This window comes from Zootermopsis nevadensis, unplaced genomic scaffold, assembly GCF_977971745.1.
Source record: "Zootermopsis nevadensis isolate Lab colony 2312 unplaced genomic scaffold, Znev_1.0 Znev_ptg000020l, whole genome shotgun sequence".
NCBI lineage: Eukaryota > Metazoa > Arthropoda > Insecta > Blattodea > Termopsidae > Zootermopsis > Zootermopsis nevadensis.
In genome coordinates this window covers 10263770-10286074 of record NW_028259152.1, presented here as the reverse complement: position 1 = coordinate 10286074, position 22305 = coordinate 10263770, and the positions used below count along the sequence as shown (strand labels likewise).

Genomic DNA, 22305 nt, shown 5'->3' with positions numbered 1-22305 from the left:
CATTATTCACTGCTCACCAAAGAGTTAAGCACTTACGAAACTCTCTACCTCTCGAAAGCATTAAATTAAAACGTGTAATTAATGTTCTTATTTTGGCTGAGAATTAAGAAACATTAAATGGACAGGTATCAAAACTGAAATTAGAGTATATTACTATCACCATACTGTTTTTAACAGAACGTCCTAATTATAGTATATCAGCTCCTCAAAGTCGTAAATTTTTCTTCAAAGAATTTCGGAATTTATCGTAGGCCTGTCATCTGATAGGTCCACATATGTTTTAATTGAAATGTTCGAAAATAAATTAAAATACTATAATTTAAAACCTACAGAAATTTTAAATTAATTTCAGAAAGACAAATTTTGTAGCATTTCTTTTGTGGCATACATTTCATGCTTGAATAGAACTTGGCGTATAGAGCCATGAAATTCACCGAAGAATTGCCTTCGACTAGGAGTCTGAATATTAACACAGAACTAACACTCATATTTCCGTTTATAGCGCTGCGGTAACTATGTGTAACACCTTTTTAGCTTTGATTTTACCACACAGTGTAGGCCTATAAGCCTATAGGAATTACGTTCGGCTCTCAGAATAATAAACTATTATTTTCCGGAAATGTCATTAACGGATCAAATGGGGTAGCAGAGCATTTTCTTGGAACCAGAAACCGTCATTCTACATTTTATTCGAACCTCGTCTTTCACAGACTTTAAATCAATTGCTTTTACAGCTGTCCGAAAGAATTATAGCTACAGGCTAATACCACGAAAAGTTGTAGTAAATTAAAACTTCTTACAAAACAGACGTCTTAGTGAACCTGTTAGCAAATTTGGTAAAATTAGTAATTTCATGTTTGAACGGACATCAATAAACCTTGAATGCGTGTCTCAAGAAAGGGCCCTGTCTACTTGAGGTCTCACTTAGGGTATTCGTTATCAATTCAGACCTTATATCAGAATGATGAGTTACGTTAAAATGAACAAAAATCAAGATATCTTCAATTCTGGAGATAACACGTCGTGCAATCAGATCGAGGGTATTTTAATGGTCAATTTAATACACCAACCACCTCCGGCGCCATTATGGAATATGTAACAGAGTCGAATGATTCGTAATTTATACAACTGCTTTACCCCGCAGTAATCATGAGAACGCAGACCACAAGAGCAAGCAATAGACGATGAAGAACCTCCTCAGCAGACGTCATAATTTAGTCATGAGACGGTAGCAGGCAACCCTCGTATCTCTCTACGTTCCTATTACAGGGCTAAAGGGTAAAAATGGCCCAAGTGGCATCGCGTGAGACCTCAACTTACGGATAATGAATAGGCCCCACTTTGTGAATTGCCGTATTCCTGTACTAGGACAATTATTTATTGTGTGACATGGGTTGAAAATGTAATCAGTTCTGCGTTTACAAATTAATGATTCATTCCCATGAAAATATATAAATAACTGAAAACAGATTTTCAAGTCACCGGTATATTGCACACTACAATTGGTATTATAGTTAATATGTATAGACCAAGAGGCATATTACAGAAAACAAGAAATATTCTTGATATGGACCTACTAAAATGCATCTTACACGGTATTACATTTTCTAACATTTAATTTAACTTTACATGAAACAATTTATGTATAGAATTATCACACCTACTTCGTACTGGATATATTCTGAATTCAAATCTTGACCCCGTGGCCAATAACTTGTAACTGGAATAATAGCGTGCCTTTAATGTGCCACGACCACTTCATCTGCACACTTCAATTCTCTCATTCATCCTCCAATTTTATGCTATACGCTGGGTCTATAAGCTATTAAGTTGTAAACTCGTTAAATTGCGGAACAAATACAGGCCTAAGCAGGTTAGGGATATTTAAACACACAGAAGTATTGGCAGCTCGATGATTATAACGCCAATGATTAGTTCTTGGGATGACTGTTTTCGGTTGAAATTACCTAGCTTTTTAAGCTCAACTGGTCCATGCCGTTTTAGAAAAAAATCCTCTTTGTTCTGAGACAAATACCTCACTCACAAATACACCGTGTGAACAAAATACTGAAATGCTGATTACTGAAGCAACACACGAGTTAACACTGGATTTTCGAGTTAGGGAAAGTCCCTATCGCTACTGGTCTTCCTTCTCAATTTTGAAGTGAAGAAGTATTGCAGGTAAAAATTTACAAACCTACAGAAAATAAGTCAATCTTTATAATAATAATAATATTAATAATAATAATAATAATTAAATTCACTTCATTTATTAGATAATAATAATAATAATAATAATAATAATAACAATAATAACAGCCCTACAGCAGTTCCAGATAAAAATTGCGTTACACTCGACAGAAAGAATCGATACTGATTTCTGTACAAGAGGACAGACTTCTATTTAGAAATTTCACAAAGTCCCAACTGTAATATTGATAATCCATTCCGTATTAAGCCGAGGATCCATCCATGCCATCCCATTGTCACCACTTGACATACCCTACAGCTGCCTTCGTAGTCCAGCAACGGAAGGTTAATCCACGTCTAACAATGCTCTGTTAATTTCTTTATGGACTGCCCAAATGCACAGTCTTCCTTATTTCTTCAATTGTGAATAAATTAAGAAGTGAAGGGTGGAAATATATAAGGGAAAATGACATAAATCATAAGAGAGCACGTAAATTGAGGGCCGAGATGGATCCGTATCAAATGGACCTTCTGATTATAGCTTGCTTTCAAAACCCTAACGGAAACGTTTAACTACAGGATACGATATTGAAGGAATTAAAATTATTATTATTATTATTATTATCTAATAAATTCGGCTTTCACGAACTAGGCATGTTCTAATTTAAAACTAACTCAACGGAAATCGAACCCACTAATACATGTAAGTTATTTATGCGGTGTGGACCCACCTCAAACAATACAGCTACATTAATATTATTGTAGTTATTCTTGAATCATCATCACCTATGTTGAAACAATGCTACTTCACAAACAGCGAGAAAGATGAATTGCCCTAACTTAGTTCACCGGAAAATGAGTTTATTGTTTTGTGTTGACGATTTCAATGGTAGGAACATCAATTTATTTAGGGGTTATAGCATATATTGGTTACTACTGTGCAATAATATGAAGAAAACTTTTAATCTTAGGTATTGCAGATCGGTGGCTTTGCTGCCCCACTTTGCAAGTTGATCATCGCAACTCAAGTCAACATATGTCGCTCTTGCACGGGCTTCAGGAACAACTCAACAACTCAGTGCTTGTTTTAGGCTTGTTTAAGTGAAATGGGTATAACTTCTATGTGTGGTCATCATCAACACACACACAAAGCACACAGACAGACAGTAGTCCAGAATAGGGAAATAGCGGCATATTTGGTACAGAATGCAGAAAAGGAAATAAGCCCCACAGCCAATTTTATAAAACAGGCATGTCGCAATTTTAAAATGTATGAGGCCTCGCCGTTTATGATTTCGTAACATCTAACAATTCACAATCCTTCCCCTACACGCCAGAGAGATGCTTTATAATAACCACATCCCTTTTCACACAAATTAATTCGTTCATATTAGCGGTGACAATAAGTTACAATACTGCCTCTTCCACTCTACCAAAATGTCTATGTTGCATTTCAGTAAGTCAACTTTCAAAATTCGACATAGTAACTGCAGTGTTTGTCGACGAAAACAGGGAAATTTAAACGCCAAAAATCGAATTTCGCTGAAATCCTTAAATTATTTCCATGCCACGCCCAAGATAACTTATTCAAAAGCACTGTCTGTTATAGACGAGATTTAGTTTTGGAAGAACACAGAAAAAAATGTGCCTCGCTGTGACTCCACTGTTAACGCCAAGTCAATATTTCTTTGTAACCACAGAAATTACACGTCTATATTACAATAGACATTTCTAAGAAAATGTAATTAAACAAGAACTTGCATGGAATGGGTTAAAATTAAGTAGGAATATTTTCATGCTTCCAATAAAAATGCAAAACCTCTTTAGAATATGTCGTATAAACATATTAGTCACTTAGAGATTATGATAACAAACTTTAATGTCTTATGGTCTTAATCGGGGAAAATTAGTAAAAATTTAATAAACTTTCACGCATTTGAAATTCAAATTCAGTTAAGGCCTAAGGAATATGATTTCCATAACGTATTCTGAAAACGGGCTTACAACAATTTTACACAGAATACTTAAAAATGTTTATATATTTTTAGTGCTATATCATACGTAAATTGTAGGTAAATTTTTCAAATCCAATTTGGCGAATCAATGAGTTTCCACTTGTTATATGGCCAATTTACTTTAATATAAATATAAATGGCTATATAAGTATGTATATATTATTTATTATATAGGTAATAGCTCTTTTTCAACGCCTAAGACTGGAATGCAATAGACAGATTTTAGACCAGGGATCATCATTTACGAACATGACATTAAAACAAAATGCGTTTGCACTAAATATTAAAGATCGTGTACGTATAATGTAACGAACCTGGGAGAAAACTACTTCCTCGGTATTTTGTACTTCACGAAACATTTTTATGTTCTGCAGTATTTGCCACTTACTGTGGTCATGCCGTGTAACGCGTGCGTTACGGTCTTGGATACGTACAACTGATCTGCGGGCTCGAATTTCAATTTGGACATGACCGCAGTCTTCCAGTGTTGCCCTGTGCTGTCCTGTACAGGTAAGAGACTTTGTTGAAGACCGGTCCCTCATCCAAGGATTCATGCCTACAAAAGTTTCATAGTTTCGGAATTAATTCTGAATCGAAACAGGCCAGAAGTCACGATCCGTGAAAACAGCAAAGTGCACGTGGATGTACGTGAGCAAATTTTAAGAGTAGCCAAGTCGAACATTTAAATGACAGAAGTAGCAGAGCTGAAGTGTCAGAGACGAGCCCTTAACGCATTCGTGAAACGTGTCGTTATAAAGTTATGTGGCGTCTTGAAACTTACACAGAAGTGTTACAGAATGCGGCCTACTAACAATACGACGAGGATACACGGCGATTTATTAGGCCTACGCATTTCAATGAAAATCCTCGACCTACTATTGACTTGTTGTCAATAAAGCACGACAGATATTTCCTGCTGACAGCAAAGTGAGTGTGACACAATCCGGTCTCGACACTGCGAACACCAAAGCAAAGTGAGGGTGGGTTTACCTGGCGGTGGTGCAATCCCTGTAGAGGATGTCGAAGTCCTTGCACGACAGCAGCTTGCACCTGTTAACGCCCGGCTGAATGGCCCCGAGTCCTCGCAGAATACGAACTTGTTCCACGTTGCAGACCAGAGGCACTATGTCGAGTCTTTTCAGCTTGGTGTAGACGGTGTGCAGTCCGCCAACAAGGTGTTTGAGGAACAATTCGAATGCCTGAGGAAGACACAGCATCGTGTCGCCGGCGATAATGAAGGCCGCAACCTTCTGCCCGCGGTAGTCCACTAACTTGCACTCATTAGCCGTAGGATCGGAGCTCGAGATGGGCGGCGGGCTGTTGTAAGACCGGGGCGGACCTCCGTGGTGGGCCGCGGCCATCAGGTCCAGCGGCGAGTGGTGGATCATGCCGCCCCCCAGCGAGTTGAGCAGGCCGAGGCCCGGGGGCGGCAGAGGCGGCATCACAGACTGGGATATCCTCGGGGGCACAGCTGTGATGCTGTTGGGGGTTGAGACGGGCGGAGGACTGAGTGTCTGCGGGTGCTGGGGCGTTGGCGGCGTCTGTTGGGTACCGGTAGGCACTGAGCTGGGGCTTCCGGGCTGACGCACCATGCTCGGCGGCGGGCTGTGGGGCGGCTGTTGAGGCCCCGGGGGGTTGTTGCTCGGGGGAGTGACGGGCGGTTTGATGGCGACTGGCGGCGACGCCGAAGACGCATTGCTACTGTGGTCGCTGTTGGTCGAAGAAGAGTCCATTACAGAATCCATACTCATAGTTCACCAAGCTGCTTCGAAACAAAAAAACCACTTTTCGCACTACAAAAGTTAACTAGAGACTGGCACGTATCACACGCTCAACACCATGTTCACTCGTCGTGGCACTTGTCTAAACCCATGATGGCGAGGGCTATTGTCACTGGTGCACAGGGCCGAGTTCATCTGGAGCAGGGTACCAAGTGGTGCCGCTTCTGATCGGTTTGTCTGTCTGTCTGTCTGTCTGTCTGTCCGACTGACTGTATGCTTCTACACAATACGAGAGAAGAGAAACAACAGAGCACTGGAAGACGCAGTGCGAGAGAAACTGCGGGACAGAGGGGAGGGGAGGGAATCAGCAGAAAACTTAAAAACACTCACTGCATTCGTTCTCTCTGTCTGGATGATGTCTCCTCTATTCACCTCGTGTACCTTATCCTTCCACCGCTCACACAACAAAACAAGACGACGAGGTACCGCCCGCTGGAAACAGAGACGGAGAAGAACGGGTCGTAATCGCACACACACACACACACACACACACACACACGCGCTGCTGTGTTTTTACTGGGAAGGGGGGGCTCTCCGCACTTTGGAAATTACATCCGGCAGCTACTCTGAGGTCCCGAGGACATGAGACGTGCACAAGAAGTACAGTCCACAGTCACAAAAGTAATAAATAAAACGCAGAGGGAGGGTGGAAAACTTGGCTCCTTTTTTTTTTTTTACTTTGTTTTCTTTGTATTGGGGCTGCGCTCCAAGAGAGATAGAGGCTCAGAACACGGTCATTATCCGCACGAAATGCGCAGATCGACTGCCATTGGTCCACAGTTTACACAGCACTGCTCTCTCATTGGCTCGACACCAAGTTACGCCTGACTTGCTTTAGGTTTTCGGGGCACGCCTCTTCTTATACTCACACAAACTCTCTTTACTTTTGCTACACTGCTGGCAGTGGTGGTGAAAACAAGAAAAGTCGTTTTGTACTTGCTATTTCCTTCCTTCACTTACTCTTTCTTCTGTATTATCGCTCTCTGTCTTTTCTCTTACTTCTCCCCTTCCAGCTACACCGTCTCTCCTTCTCGCTCCCGACTCAAATCCGTCGGTAACAGTGTCTCTTTCATCACCTTAACGCGGTGATGTGTGGCAGCCAGCAAAACAGAACTGCATTGTGTGTTGCGGACATACAAGGTGCTCACAATGTAAAACTAGGCTTTGCCAGACACACAACACGAAAACACGAAGAAATCAGTATTTTTCACAAATCGTAAAAGTGTTTAGCACTAGGCGCGAACACACTGTAAAAAGGTGTACCAACTGTTGAAGTGAACTATCACGCTATGCGCAATAGCCACGACTTTTTTCCATCGCGCGCGCACACATACACACACGCGTTTCGAACAGCTGATCGCCAGTAAAACGAGCCTATCGCTCTGGCAGGCAGGAAAAGCAGTGTGGTTCAGGCTAGTGGGGCGAGAGAAAGACGGACCAGTAGGGGAGAGACAGCTCCCCCTGTAACTTCGCTATTAGGTTCATATGCAATAACACGGCCGCAACTGCTGCGGTAAAACGAGACACTTTGCTTATTGAGTCGACATCTATGAGCGAATTGGCAAACTAGCTTGTAGTTTCCAAAAGTGCAGACTTGAATACGTCATAATGCTTGTAATTTAATGACGCTATTATTCAGTGGCGTGCTAATGAAGTCAGAGAATAGAGGAACTACGATCCTGAAATTATCAGCCGTGTCGGCACAGTTGTAATGTTTCTGTGTTCAACAGAGACGTTGCTAAATTTAAATATTACTTTGAAATATTGTTGCATTGGCCCTTTCAATGACAAAACGATTTATCTAGTGAAGAGCTGTATTCTGTTTCAGATATTTTTATTATTTAAAAATGACTTGCTCCCTCCATCTTCATCGCCCTGATGATGGAGGCAGCAAGGACCTCTGAAACGTCGATAAAGTTCTACAAGACTACACGGCGCAACAACCCAGAAGATAGCCATCTTCAGCTTAAATATTCTTTGCTTAGAAGCTACAGAATTTTTTCAAATGTAATGTTATTGCTGAAGACCCTAGAGAATTTAGTTTTATCCTTTATTTCACTCTTAATTTTGTTTCAAATGTGCCTTAATATAAGTGTCTGTTAATTAGGCATAAAATCACCGTTCTCAGCAGCAACACGACCCACAAAGCGAGCAGTCATGGAGCGCGCCAGGACTAAGGCAGTTAGTTCTGAATCCGAACGGGATTACATGTTTCGCGTTTCTCCGTGTTGTATTGTCCTGCTTTAATTGGCGGCCTTGCGATGGGGTCAACCCTCGTTCAACAAGTCCTATGAAATGTCTATACAGGACTCACTATCCCAGAGTAAACCGTGAATCATCCTAATTCGCGAAGGGTGAATAACAGGCCTCAGACAAAAGAAATAAACGTTGTCACAGCTCCACACTCTAAAGACGCATTTTAACTTCGATATCACAGGCTTCCGGTCTACTTTATATGCGGAGAAATGTCCGATACCCACTGGATGGTCGTTCCCTGGGTGGGAGTGAATTGGATAACTAAGAGAAAAATCCTTGTCACTTTCAAGAATTAAACCACATTCTTCCAGGTCGCTGCACAGTTACTTAACAGACTAATTTACAAGGCTCCTGAATAATAATAATAATAAAGATGATGATGATAATAACAATAATTTGCCTCTTAATTGGTATAGCAATACCGACTGACAGGAATGTGATTAAGAAGGAAGCAGAGAAGATCTTGAAATACAAGGACCTTCTCATTGAAATACAGCGAATGTGGAAAGTGAAAGTAAAAGTAATTCCAATAGTTATAGGAGCGACTGGAACTGTCTCCAAGTCACTCAGAAAATATTTGGCCAACATCCCAGGCGAACAGAACATCAGGGAACTGCAGGAAACTGCCTTTTTGGGATCTTCATACGTCATTCGAAAGACGCTGTTGTAAAATATACAGTAATACCTCACAATAAAAGTATATAATACATGCAATACATTTTAAAAACAAAATGTATTTCGGAAATATCTGCTGCACTGTGTACCTCAGGGGCAAGGTTTTGCCTCAGGTACACAGAAGGAAATACCCTATAAAGTGGTGATAGATGGAATAATAATAATAAGTGGGACAGTAGGCTTATAGTAAAATACAATTTCCACAATTCCTTAGTTATTAATTTTTGGGTTGCTCCCAAAGTTTTAAAAAAATCGCTCCACTGATAAATGTGGTTTGTGTCCTCCTTGGACAGACAATGGCTATTCAAATAAACAATGCATAAAATAAATTACATCCCAGAAAGACGCATTACTGCTCCAACAAAAGCTAATCATTATGACTCATAATAACTAATAACGATAAGAAAAATACTAAAAATTCGATTGAGCAGAATAGTCAATATTTTCGCTTGGCTTGTCAAGAATTTTTTTTATTTTTTTTATTTTTTGTAGGAAACAAAGGCGCTAACAGCACGCCAATGGCCCTTATCTTGACCCGGATAAAACCAGTAGGCCTACACATCCTCACAAACATTTAAAAATTATTCTTGCTAATACGCCTTGGTCTCCCGAGGTCATTTCTCATCCATTTAATGCCTGCTACATGCCTCACCCATTTTATCCTGGTTGACTTGTTCACCGTAAATAATATTTGGAGAACAGTCGGCCATCGAACTTCACTCTTCCTACTGCTTGCTTCCTCTTCCGTCCAAATACCTCCCTCGGTACCCCGCGTTTAAATACTTGCAATTTACGCAATTTCCTTAGAAAGGGAGATCCCGTTTCATACCCATTCAAAACAAAAGACAAAATTATACGACGGGAAGTCACAAAAGATTGTGAAATGGATGGTAGGAAAAAATTTTCGAAAGTAATTTTCTCTTAAGTTGAGTTAAATTTGATGTGTTACCGTAATTCCCAAACAGGACCGTCTGGAACTTCCCAAAGTTAAAGAGACTTTTTCCACGGTAGCTTTTCTTTGGCCCAACAAATGAATAGGTTTCCTACCATCAGCAGAGACACCCCTTCATAGTTTCCTTCGACATTCTTAGCTGTGCATTTTAAAGAAAAACATAGCAGTAGCAATAACATTCTTCCTGGAGATAATTTTAAAACAATGGCAAATTAATAGCGTAAAGAAATCAAACTGTGTATGGTTTTCCTGTGATTGAAGGTTTTCGTGTTGATCTTCAAATATTTCAAGGTAAGTCATTACACGCCAAGAGAAGCGAGACATCGGATTGTTATACAGACCTCTAAGTGTTTTAGACCAGTTAATTGTTTGTCCGTATCAGGACAATGGGCTGACCTCGCCGGGGGTGGCAAGGCGGAATTAATTATATACAAAAACTCGGTAGCAACTATGAAAATCTGAATGAGAAACATCTTTATCAGTAGGAAAGAATATCTGCTATATATTATAACTTGTTAACTTCGGCTATGTCTTCAGGAGTGGGCCAGGTAGGCCTATTGTTCATTATAAATGGGTTCTACAAGACGTCCCCTAAAGCGGAACAGGTTAGCTACGCCTTCCGAAAGGCTCTACTCTGTACACTGTAGGGGTTAGGTACGTTATAAATCTGCAAGTAAGTGGCAAGGAAAGGTGGATAACGTAAACTGAATGGCTTCTGCTCAGAAGGGACCAACAAACTGCACTTCACTTATGCATAATATCAACTATTGGCAATAATTAGCATGAGTAACGTTACTGTCAAAATTAGTAATATTTAAACTGGTGAAATAAACGTCCCTCTCGAGACATATGAAGTGCTTAGTTTGTTAACGATACTTTACAAGCTCATATGGTAATTATATAAACGATTTAAAGACGGAGCCCACCCGACAAAACCCAGGGTTTACGTTGGAGGGTCCTATTGTATTATTTACAAACGTAAATAAGCGAACTTCATGGGTTATAAAGAATAATCTTGTAGGATGATTATGAACTCTGATCACAAATTACTCAACACGAAGTTGTGGTGCGACTGAGTAAAACCATGATAATCCTTTGTTAATATACTCGGCTCGGAACAGGTATTCAAACCTGCCACCTCTTGAATTCGAAGAAAGATTGCCAAGCAGTATATAGCGACATTAATTAAGAAAAACAGAATATTAGTTAAACAGCTTCAAAGACAGATCACATGAGAGACCACGTCATAGCTATAAATATTAAAGGAACAGGTTGTAAATACATGAAGTAGATGAAACTGATTCGGAACAGGGTCCACTGTCAAACACATGTAAACACAGTAATTAATCCTCCGGTTTTATAAAACATGGCATTTGTTGACTAGATGAAAAAAAACATGAAATAGTCACGGAATTAATCACTTAGGTTACTACCGACGCTGACTTAACGCGTGCGTTGTAGACGAACTTCTACATCTGTACTCAAGTATTCAGCACATAAACCTAACATTCTTTTGGTTCATAACGAAACGAACGGAGAAGCATAAGGTAATGAATAAAAACAGTGGGCGAATATTGACCCTCGTACCCGACCGTATGGGAGATTAGGTTGCCTCTACGTAGCACGGATTGGAAAGGAAAACTCCATGAAAAATTCTTGGTTTATAATCTGAAAGTAAAAGATTATTTGGGTGACCCAGATGTACATGGCTTAAAACACAGGACTATAAAACACAATTCGAGATGTTAAATGGATTGTACTATTTCAGAGTAGAATTTGATAGTGGGATTTTGTTAGCACGGTGATGAAGCAATGAATTCCATAAACGCATATCTTGCTACCTTATCGTTTTAGTAAAAAGTAATTTTTAAAGAAAATCCCTTTCCGATACAAACTAAAAGTGGTCAGCAGTTACTCGCGTTAAGTTTCATCCAAACACAAAACAGCTTTCAGTTAAAGTTAATTGAACAGAGTCTTTAATATGGCTGATTGCTCTCTATGTATGTTATTGTTGCTTGATTTATCAATAACATTCAACCGATACTTAATAGATGAAGATACGGTTAAACAACTACTGTGTTTAGTTAATAGTGGTTGGTTAATATTGGTTTACAAATAATCCACTTCAGTATGATGCTAATTAGAATGGACCCTGTGAAGTGGAGAGTGTAAACTAATAAATAAACACACGAATCTAACAGACAGACACCGATGCCAGCAACTTGAGCAGCTGAACATCAATATTTCAATGTACAGTAATCATATCATCCCATGTTGTCCTTCCGTGGATACAGCGAACATACTATGTAAACGCAGTCTACATTCCCTCGTTGACTGTCATTTTGTCTGTGTGGTGAAATGGAGAATCGACAGAAAACTCACCCTTACACAATTTTAGGCTCTTAGAGACGTGTATCTCTCCTTTATGTAAGAAAACAGTATAATTATTGTTGAAAAGAAACATTTATAATATATACGCACCATACTGTTCGTAAGATTGCATTAGTTGGTCAAATCGAGGACGGGGTGGACAGGGCATGTAGCATGAACTCTCATTTTGATATCCATGTACGGTTTTGGTAGAAAAACCTGAAGGGAGAAGACCTTGTTCACACCAGCCCGCCACTGAAACCTATCCAGAGACAAGTAAATTGAGTCCACGTAATCGCAACCATTTTTTTTTTCCATTTTAATATTATCTTCTCGTCTACGGCTAAGTTTTCTAATTGATCTCTTGTCTCTGGGTTATCTGACTAAAATTTTATATTTTTGTCTTTTCTCTCCCACGCATACAAATGAATAATAAATAATAATATATGATACTTCGTGAAAAGCAGAAATGATAAAACTACTCGCTGTGCATTTTTTCTTCAGTCTCGTGCTCCTTCGTCTATCTTGGTCGAAATATTCGTCTCAGCGGTCTGTACTTATTCAGTCTAATTACGTGTACCATCTGCTTTAATGTCCAGCATTACGCATTTCCACCAAAAGATGCGTTTATTATATTCGTTTGGTTCTAAACATAAACGTCTATTCCTTCCTCATCATTAACAAACTGAACATTGTAATGGAGAAAAGTATGTTTTCCCGGAAGCACAAAACGAATTTTTAAATAACGTATTATTTATATGAGCTTCGCCCTTGAAAGTATTACTCACTTGGAGCTTATTCCTTGTACTTCTGTTTGTATTATTTATTTAATACATAATACATTTTAGTGGCCAAACATTTAATGATGTCAACTTTGAAGACTATATGCCCATCTGTTAAAATCTTCTTATTGGGAGGGGGCGGTTGCAGATACATATAGGCATGATATGTTGTGATTAAAATGTTTTTATAAAGAAGCAACTAACAAATTCAAGAATTTACGTCTCTAACTGCGTGGTAGAGGATATCTGTTCCAAACTTGAAAAAATTTCAGCAGATCAAGAAATTCCTTGTTTATATTTAACTCAAAGATTCATTACGGTGTTCAAAAAATTCTGCCAGGGACCCAGTTCTGAACCAGTTCAAAGCGGTCCACACCCTCAAAATACCTCTAAAATCTATTTTAATATTATCAACCATTTTACGCATAGACTACTTCGGAGTCACTTCCCTAGAATTTCTTCCACTAAAAATGTCAAGTGAAGAACACAATTTTTGAAGCTCTTCATTACGTAATTTTTCCATCCTGATTCTTTTTCATAGGACCAAATACTGTCATAACTTTGTTCTCAAGTGCAACTCTTTCACAAACTACGTATCACGTTACAAAGTTCGTTATTCACCAATTTAATGCAAACATTTTATTCGACTTGTATTATCACAGCCATAAATACAAATTAAAAAATACGTCATTAAAAACTGCTTCCAATATTTCTATAATATTTACTAAAACTGCGACACTTTTCAGGTATGGAACTAAATGGACAAGAAAAGTTAAATGATATAATTTGTTAATTAATTAACTAACGAATCCTGCAAATGATGTGAAAAGGGTCTGAAAATTCTGTTGACTGATCCGCAAACAAGGACGATGCGGTAACTAACTAGCCCAGGCCGATTATTGTTATGATTGCAATGGTGGTAGGGTTGCTCCTATCTGGCCTATTTGTAGCGGCACGGTACAGAAATCGCATAACAATGACTCTATCAATGTGGTTTGAATGAGCATCAGGTGACCACGGCTGCAGGCGAACATAATACACACTGATGGGGCATGGCTAATGCACATGTAGCGCCCCAAACTCCACCCCATGTTTCAAAACCCCAACACTGTATAGTGAATTGCATATCATACTTGAGAAGCTTAATGTTACATAAGAAATAAAAAGCCGGTTTCTTTAGATTTTGATAAAAATATATTTATCATCGAATAATCTTAATTTAGAGTTTCAAAATAGATTACTTAACAATGGCAAGATAATTTTTTTAAAAAAGTAGCCAACCTCAACCCTTGTGTAAACAATATTCAAAAATTCATTCCGTACCTCAAAGAAAACATAGCACTTCACCATTACAAAAAATAAACCTTTTAATGCCATGTAGTTACTATTGGGCTACTAAGGGGTTAAAAAATGTAAGTAGGCTTAACTTCACAAAAGTGGACGTTTCGGTATTACTGAACTACCACAGCAACAAGACACAATAACCTACATAAATTTATCAGTAACACATCCTTTAAAGGATATGAAAAGATTGTGTTAATCTTAGTAGTAACGTCGTGTGGACTTGCAGGTAGAAATGAACGTTTCGGAGGACCTTGCTGTCTCCATCCTCAGAGCTGAAGACCAGCATCCACAATTTCGTTGTCGTAAAGATAGCTTCTCAAGAATAATTATGTTTCATGGATGAAGTTAAATTGTATTTTTGCTCGTTGTTTCTGTACTTTTAAATTGAAATGCAAAAACTCGAGGTAAAAGTGGGTAATGGGTTCGTCTTAAGTAAATAACATTTGTGTAAATAAACAAGATGTAAGTTTAAGTTCTAGTTCTGCAAAACCCCTCAATGGAGAAAAGAAGTGACTCGCGGGCTTTGTATGAGTCAAAAGATTTTTAAAAAAGCAGAAGGTTTCTAAACAGCGGTACTAAAATGTGGCAATGTTTCGTTCATTACACCACAATTATATTGGACACTTTAAATTTTTTTATACCCATTTTTCAGAAATAACGTTTCGGGGATTTCCTGTACTACCTTCAGTAAGAAACTGGTTTCAACTGAAGCAAAAGATATTTATATATTTCTTATATTTTCGATATTTTGGCTGCGGTCGGGATCGACGCTTAGCAAATACATGCAATAAAATATCTCTTCTACTACAAACAGTGAGTCTGAAATGACACTAAGCACTCCTGCTTTGAATTCGAGAAGTACCGGGCTCAGACCTCAGTCCGAAGCCTGGCTATCGAGACTGAGGTCTTTCGTAGTTTTCCTCAGTCCTTTCTGACATGTCTTGATGTACCTTAAATCGCGTCACAATCACTTCCTTCCCAATTCTCCATTCATTAATCACTTTATCACTAGCTATTATATACGCTGAGATAATAACAGCGTCGTTAAACAAACGAAAAGCAAATGTATTCCAAATAACACTTCCGTGAAACAGTTACAGAGTAAAGTGTAACCAGTGAAGGGGTATCAATGGACGTAGGATTTATTTATTTATTTATTTACTTCATTCTTTCAATATATTTTTTTCATTGCTTCCTACTTTGTTTTTCTTTCGTGATTCCTTCCTTTCCTCCATTATTGTCATTGTTCATTTTAACGGTGGTAGGTTTTCTTATTTCTCATTCGCCATGCGAAGCAAAACGTTCTCCTCGAGGTATCAGGACGTAGATAAACAGCGTAGAGCATGCCGAATGCAATCTCTTGCGATGGCATCTAACCCTGATTATAGATAACTTCATTCTATACAATCATTACATCACCATGGTAGGATTACAAACACATTTAAAAATCCAAATGCATGAATACTTTTAAATACACGCCTTACACAACAAGATGCCCAGTTCAACATGGAAAGAAATAGTTCAATGGTTCGCGCCTCATACACTAACTCATTCTAAAAATTTTCTTGTAACCATTCTCCACCTTCACATCCAAATCGTCATTATGTGAGCTACAAAGGTTCTAAATAAAACAGCGTCGTTAAGTATCATAAGTTATCACCACTATCGGAGCCAATCTTCTATTCTTCTTAACTTTGATATTAAATAATATTTTCAATAAAAGATTTGGAACGTAATGCGATATTCCGGTTATAGTTATATGACTCAAACAAAAGCAAACAAACGGCATCAAAAATAAAGCCACGAAAGAGGGAAAGGACATCAGCGAAATATCCTCAGAATAAAATCGAGTATATAAATATAATAAAAATCACTGTTTCATTTTAATCATAAGTTCGTTATATGGAGAAAGATAATAAATGAATTGAATGGAATTATCGGCAAAGAACAGCGTTTATATTTATAATATTATCCCCATATAAATTCATAATACCCAGCTCATATTAATTAAATTCCTTTATCAACATTTCTACGACAACAGTATAAAGTCACGGTATAGAATTCACATCCTTTAAAAGAATTTTAGATATAATCGATTAAATAAAAGTTCCCTTTAAATTCAATACACGTAATTACTTTAAAATAGAAATTTGGGTAGCGAAGAAAATTATTAAATATATTAAAGATATTATTTAAATTTAAGCTTAAATTCTAGTGTATATGGAATGATTAAACACTTAAAACATAAGTTACTAGATATTATTGTATCAAAAAGCAAATCTGTTAATGGGATACAATTTTTCATGTATTCTCTATGCGGCAGGAAGAATTTAATAACAATGAGATGCTATTAAAGAGGATGGAAACGACGAAGTGGAAAGAAAAATTTTTATGCAGTAAAGTGCTTAACATAAATTATTATTTAGCCTATAATAAGAATATAATAAATTGTACAAATGCAATTGATTTAAAAATATTTAAAACACCTACACAAAATTAGAAGTAAATTTTGGAATATAGTCGGCAGGATATAAGTTGAGAATATCAGGGAAGAGACATGAAGTTACATAAACGTACAGATTGTTTTTCACCAACAAACCAGTGCTGAGGGGAGTAGATGTAGGCTGTAACAGCTGTTGGCGTCAAGAACACGCTGCTACGCGGACACAGGGCTCTATATAAGAGTACATAATTACAAAATTGTATCATGATACGTCATATCATGCCATACATTTATTACTATTAATCCAGTAAACAATAAGTACAATAGGTAACAAAAACATATCATTATTTGAAAAAGAGTTTAACGACTTGATTTTTTCTATTTTATGGAAAATAATACTACCCAGCCACGTAAGTAATAAAATAAATATAGACTTTTCTAAGTAACTAAGTAATTCCACGGTAGTAAAATTGAAAGATTCAACGCTGCCAATATTAAAATTCACCATCGATTCTGAGCCAGTTCGATCAATCTCCCATCCCCAAAAATCCATTTCCCCAAGATAAATGTATGATATCAAGTCTGCGATAAGCGCAGGGCTTGTACATTCGTATACATATTCGTTACCCTGACAGTAGTTTTCAGATGACCTCAATAAATCATTACGTTCCTTGTGCGTTGGCAACTTTCAATCGTAACCTGTAATGAAAAACGAAAGAATCTCAAAGCCAACAAACATCGTCGCCTACATGTTGTCATTACAAGCCTCAAGAGAAACCTCAAGCCTGTTAACCACAAGAGGTACAACGTAAAGGTGAGACGTATTTAACCCCTTTGAGCCTAAGAACAAAAAGAAGAGAAAGTAAGAGCGGGAGGTTCCTAGGCAGTGCCCGTTCGCCCTTCTGGCAAAGGTAGGTTTAGTGAAGTGTAACGCGTCTGGAAGTTGGAGAAGGTAAAAAGATAAAAAGTGCTGAAAGGGGAGAAGTTCAGCTGGGTCTTACTGCATTCATACGCAGTTCTAAATGTTGGTATTAACCTTGTAAAATTTTGATGTCGACAAACACAAAGCTGAACTGTAAGAATGCTATAGATACCATAAGCATTTCACAATTCTAATTCATTGCACTGCATAAAATATTTAAACATCGAAACAAATGTTTCAAATACAGGTTGTAGTAATCTATGTGACGTATTCTTTTCTAAAGTAGGTCATTTTTAAGAAATTTAAATTACAGATTCGTCCCCTGGCAGTATTTTGGATAGTTGCCAATCGAAATTACATTCCTTCTTTGAATTTTAGTGTACACTACCTAATACCAAATTTAATCAGATTTTATTGAGTTGTTCCAAAGATATGAAGTATAAATTAAGAGATGGACTTACACAAATTCTCCACTGCGTGTTCATTTTATAAATACCCATGCGATGACCACAAAACAAATTCATGTCTTTTATGTAGCCATTTATACTACATTAACCATTAAATATCACGCAACAAAATATTTTTACAGTACTAACACACCTGCCTTGCGAGTTGAATTCAATATATTGACAGTCCTTGACAGAAATTGGGCCCAAGATGGCGAAGGACAAGTAAAACGTGATCAATTCAAAAATCAGAGCCCGTAATCCGGATATAACACGTACCACTGTGGGGAAAAGAGTTCTGCGCGCAAAACGGAGTGGCCAAGTGGCCAACCGGCGCCCAAAACGGGGCCCTCATACATAGTTAATGAAGCAGCAGTCGAGAAAAATAAATTGTGCGCAAAATGGGTGTAGGAAACTCGGTGCTGTGGATGCGAAACGCGTGAGTGTGTGACCCAGAGATGTAGTCGGTCGCCTGTTTCCATGGTCCAGCGCCTGTACTCTGCAACTTTGTTAATGATTGCTGGTTAGCTCGTGCTATTGTGTACTGATGTCACAATGCCACATGACACGTTGCGTTACATCAACGTTATTTCCAATCACAATCACCACAGCAATAATCCATAATCCTCACATAATAACCCCCACCATGTTACCTCCACCCTCCTCTTTATTGTTATTACATATATTAATTTTTTCTTCTGTTCCTTTAATCAACAAAAACATGGACCTTGTTGGGGGAGGATAGACTGGTTATGGCAGGATTTAAATCGGGAGAACATGCCATGAGAGTAAAATGGGTCTATAGACAGTTTCATACAAATCTGATTATCCTTAAAACAATAGGACAGAAGGGCATTTTAACAACAGTTGTTGGGGGTAAACTTTTAATGCTACCTCCCACCTCATGACCTAGTGACACATATTTACGAAACGAAAAAAAATGAGAATGTACAGACCCACAGAAGTGTAACGCTGAAAGAGATTACAATCGCCTTTATTCAGATCCCACTAATAGAAATGACATCGAGCCAATTTAATGGCCAACGTATGACATGTAAAACATTTTAAAATATTGAGCTGCAATTACTGAGCGTATTTGAGAACGGAAAACAGAAACGAATATTTTAACTTATGAAAATAAATTACCATAGAAATGGAGAAATTTGCATAGAATGTGATGGGTGGTACATTTAGCACGCAAGGAAAAGATGAGAAAGTCATATAAAATTTTAACGGGGAAAACTGAAAGATAGCCAACACTTGGGCATGGATTGAAAGACAACATTTAAGTGGATCTTACAAAAATTACGTGTTAAGGTGCAAACTTACACTACAGTTAATATCATCAATGTAGGTTTCAATGTTGAACTTTCGTGAACATGGTGATAAATCTACCGGATCCATAAAAGCTTGAAATTTCTTGACAAGGTCAGGGACCATTAATCTGTAGCACTGTGCTGCTAGTTTAGTCACAGTGACGTGGCTGACCAGAAAATAAACTTATTTCACTTTTGCTACGAGTAAAATGTTCAAAGGTGGCAGGGGAGATAGGCCAGTGTTGCAGTGGCATCTTGGCATGTGGTCGCGTGGTCCCTTGTAACTCTCCGTGTTCAGGTGTATGACAACACAATGTATATGTACCATGTAGCCATTGTTTCATATATCCATACACACAATCATTGTATCAATAGATGGGCCATATGCTGCCTACGTGGAAGGGGAATGATCCGCTTCTCTTTCCCCTATAGGGTATGCAACACATCCAACCAGGTTGCGTTCAATACAAATTTCTTTTCTTGAAGCTTTCAGATCTCTGGAAAGCATTGTTACCTCACTCCCCCTTCAGGATTACGGCGCAGTGCATTCGAGAGCCCTCCCCCCCCCCCACAAACAGAAACAACACTTGTGGTCCACAGTGATTATACACCCATGTGTGGCTGCAACCATAATTTCCTGAAACAATGCGATGTGTGTAGATATGGAACAATAATACGAACTGATTGTTTATTTGATGATGTTCTTTTTGGTTGTGACGCCCTGTGGACTCGTAGGTGCGTACGTACACAACGTTTCGGACAAACATAATTTTTCCATCTTCAGTACTGAAGATGGATGTGTTTCGGAGAAACATATTACATCCATTTTTAAGGCTGAAGATGGAGACGATATGTTTATCCTATAAGTAGGTATGAACCTACGAGTCGTTTATCTTCACCGCCGTTAATGCATCAAATCTCACATGTTTGTTTATTTGTTCTGTTCTATCAACTAATTGCATTGCCACAATGGATGAATAGCCTTGAACAGTTATACTATGATATTTCCCCTTTTAAAATCCACAAATAGCACATAGTTGGCTAAAGAAGCATTTTTGCCTGATCTCGCATGTCGTATGAATTCAGCCAAGAAGGAAGCGATATAACTCATGTGTATCATTCGATATTTTAATTCGATGCTAGATTAGATATAGAAAAACAGGGTAGTAAATACTCGTATCTTAGAACAAAATTGTGTTTATCTTTAGCCCAAATGCCATACTTAATATCAGACCAAATAAAATAATGTAGAAATAAATCAGCCACTGGCTCAAATCCCCCAAACGAATATTTAGGAGGTCCGAACAGATTGACAAAAATCTCATAAAACACGAGAAGGTAAAGGGAAATGAAAACATTTTTTATTAATAATTTTTCTGGAAGCAGGGGATTTTTAAAATAATACGGACTTTATGGACACTAAGCTTCTGAAAGTCAGGCCTTTTTGGCACTTGTATTACAACAGCCTGTTACTGATCCGGTTAAATATGCCCGAACTTAAAGAATAAATTATAAATTAATTTTGAACGTTTGCTTGAAACTTTACTGTTAAGAAATAAACAAATTCTCTGTAAAGGTTTTGGCGAACGTGTGTAATTATACTGGTGCATGTTTCTGGACATTCTCCTTTACCATTAATTACAGCAATTAAAAAATAAAACCACTCGATGTTTCGAAAGCTCACTCTTTCCAATGGACCGAACTGATTAGATATTATTTTCCACGTGACGACAAATATAAAGGCAGCTTCCGAATGTTGTGTGTGTGTGTTTACAATTTTTAAATTAAATGAATAGATGAAGAATTTTGTTCTGTATGCATTAATTTATGGACATCACAGTTGTGTGAATTTAACAGCTACTCGGCTAAAAATTAAAAAAGAAGTACAATTACCAGAAACGGAATAAAGATAACTGGAGTTAATATAACAATGGAAGAACACAATCTTACAGCTTGGGTTATTTAAGTACTGACGATTACAATATATTTAACGAGGTGCCATCAAATTTCTAATCGTACCGTTATAGGTTATCGTACGAAGCTTCAAGAGAATCTAGAAAAATTCGGAAGACCGCTGATAATACTCCTCATAAGGAGTTTCTTGTGTTACAACCGAAAGCACAACAAAACATTAAAAAAAATTTGCAATCTATGAATTTTATGCTCTGAACTATGATATTATAAATTAAGTGAACAGGTCGGGTCAACTCATATTGCATGTTGGTGAATTGAGTATCGCGTGTGCCTCCTCTTGTGTTATCCAGCCACCGCTTACAGGGATGTGGGACGAGGTAATTAATGGTAAACATTGTGACCTTGTTATCACTGAGGGACACATCTACTTATGGATGATTTAAACACGAAACTTAAATCAAGTTCTCCTTTCTTCTTAACCATCTGATACATATTATATACACATATATATACTATATATGTATAATAATCTAATCAGAACAGGGTTTTCGATTAGCTTGTGTCATAATTATCGATTCTTTAAAAGGAAGTTCCATAAACATTTCCGTCCGTTTCTTAGCAGTTGTTATGATGGTTACGAACTTTGAAGAAGAAATTATTCCCTAACTAAATCGGTCATTTGTTAAATCACACGAGTTCACATATCTCACTTTAGGAAACACTTTAAAAAAAACATGGTTGTAAAACACACACACAAACTTTATTTATTTTTCATCAGGAATAATTTAAGGGAATTTGAGAACAATATTGAGAAGGATCTTAGAATAAAATACATTCTGAAGCAGGAGATGAAATGACATGTTTAAAAATCACACCCACTGCCGGCCGTGACCACTGGT

General features: G+C 37.8%; 1 protein-coding gene across 5 annotated transcripts in view; it reads right to left on the bottom strand.

The window, feature by feature from the left end:
* The window catches only part of dac (dachshund family transcription factor), a 457012-nt gene extending 449775 nt beyond the window's left edge, over nucleotides 1-7237 (bottom strand). The window contains exon 1 of one of the 5 annotated variants that reach the window (XM_087351712.1): nucleotides 5196-7237. In XM_087351712.1, coding sequence (XP_087207838.1) covers nucleotides 5196-5956 — 761 coding nt within the window. In that variant the 5' untranslated portion in view covers nucleotides 5957-7237. The remainder of the gene's footprint in view (nucleotides 1-5195) is intronic. The other 4 variants (XM_087351710.1, XM_087351711.1, XM_087351713.1 and 1 more) reach the window with 4 other exon arrangements.
* Nucleotides 7238-22305: the final 15068 nt, after the last annotated feature.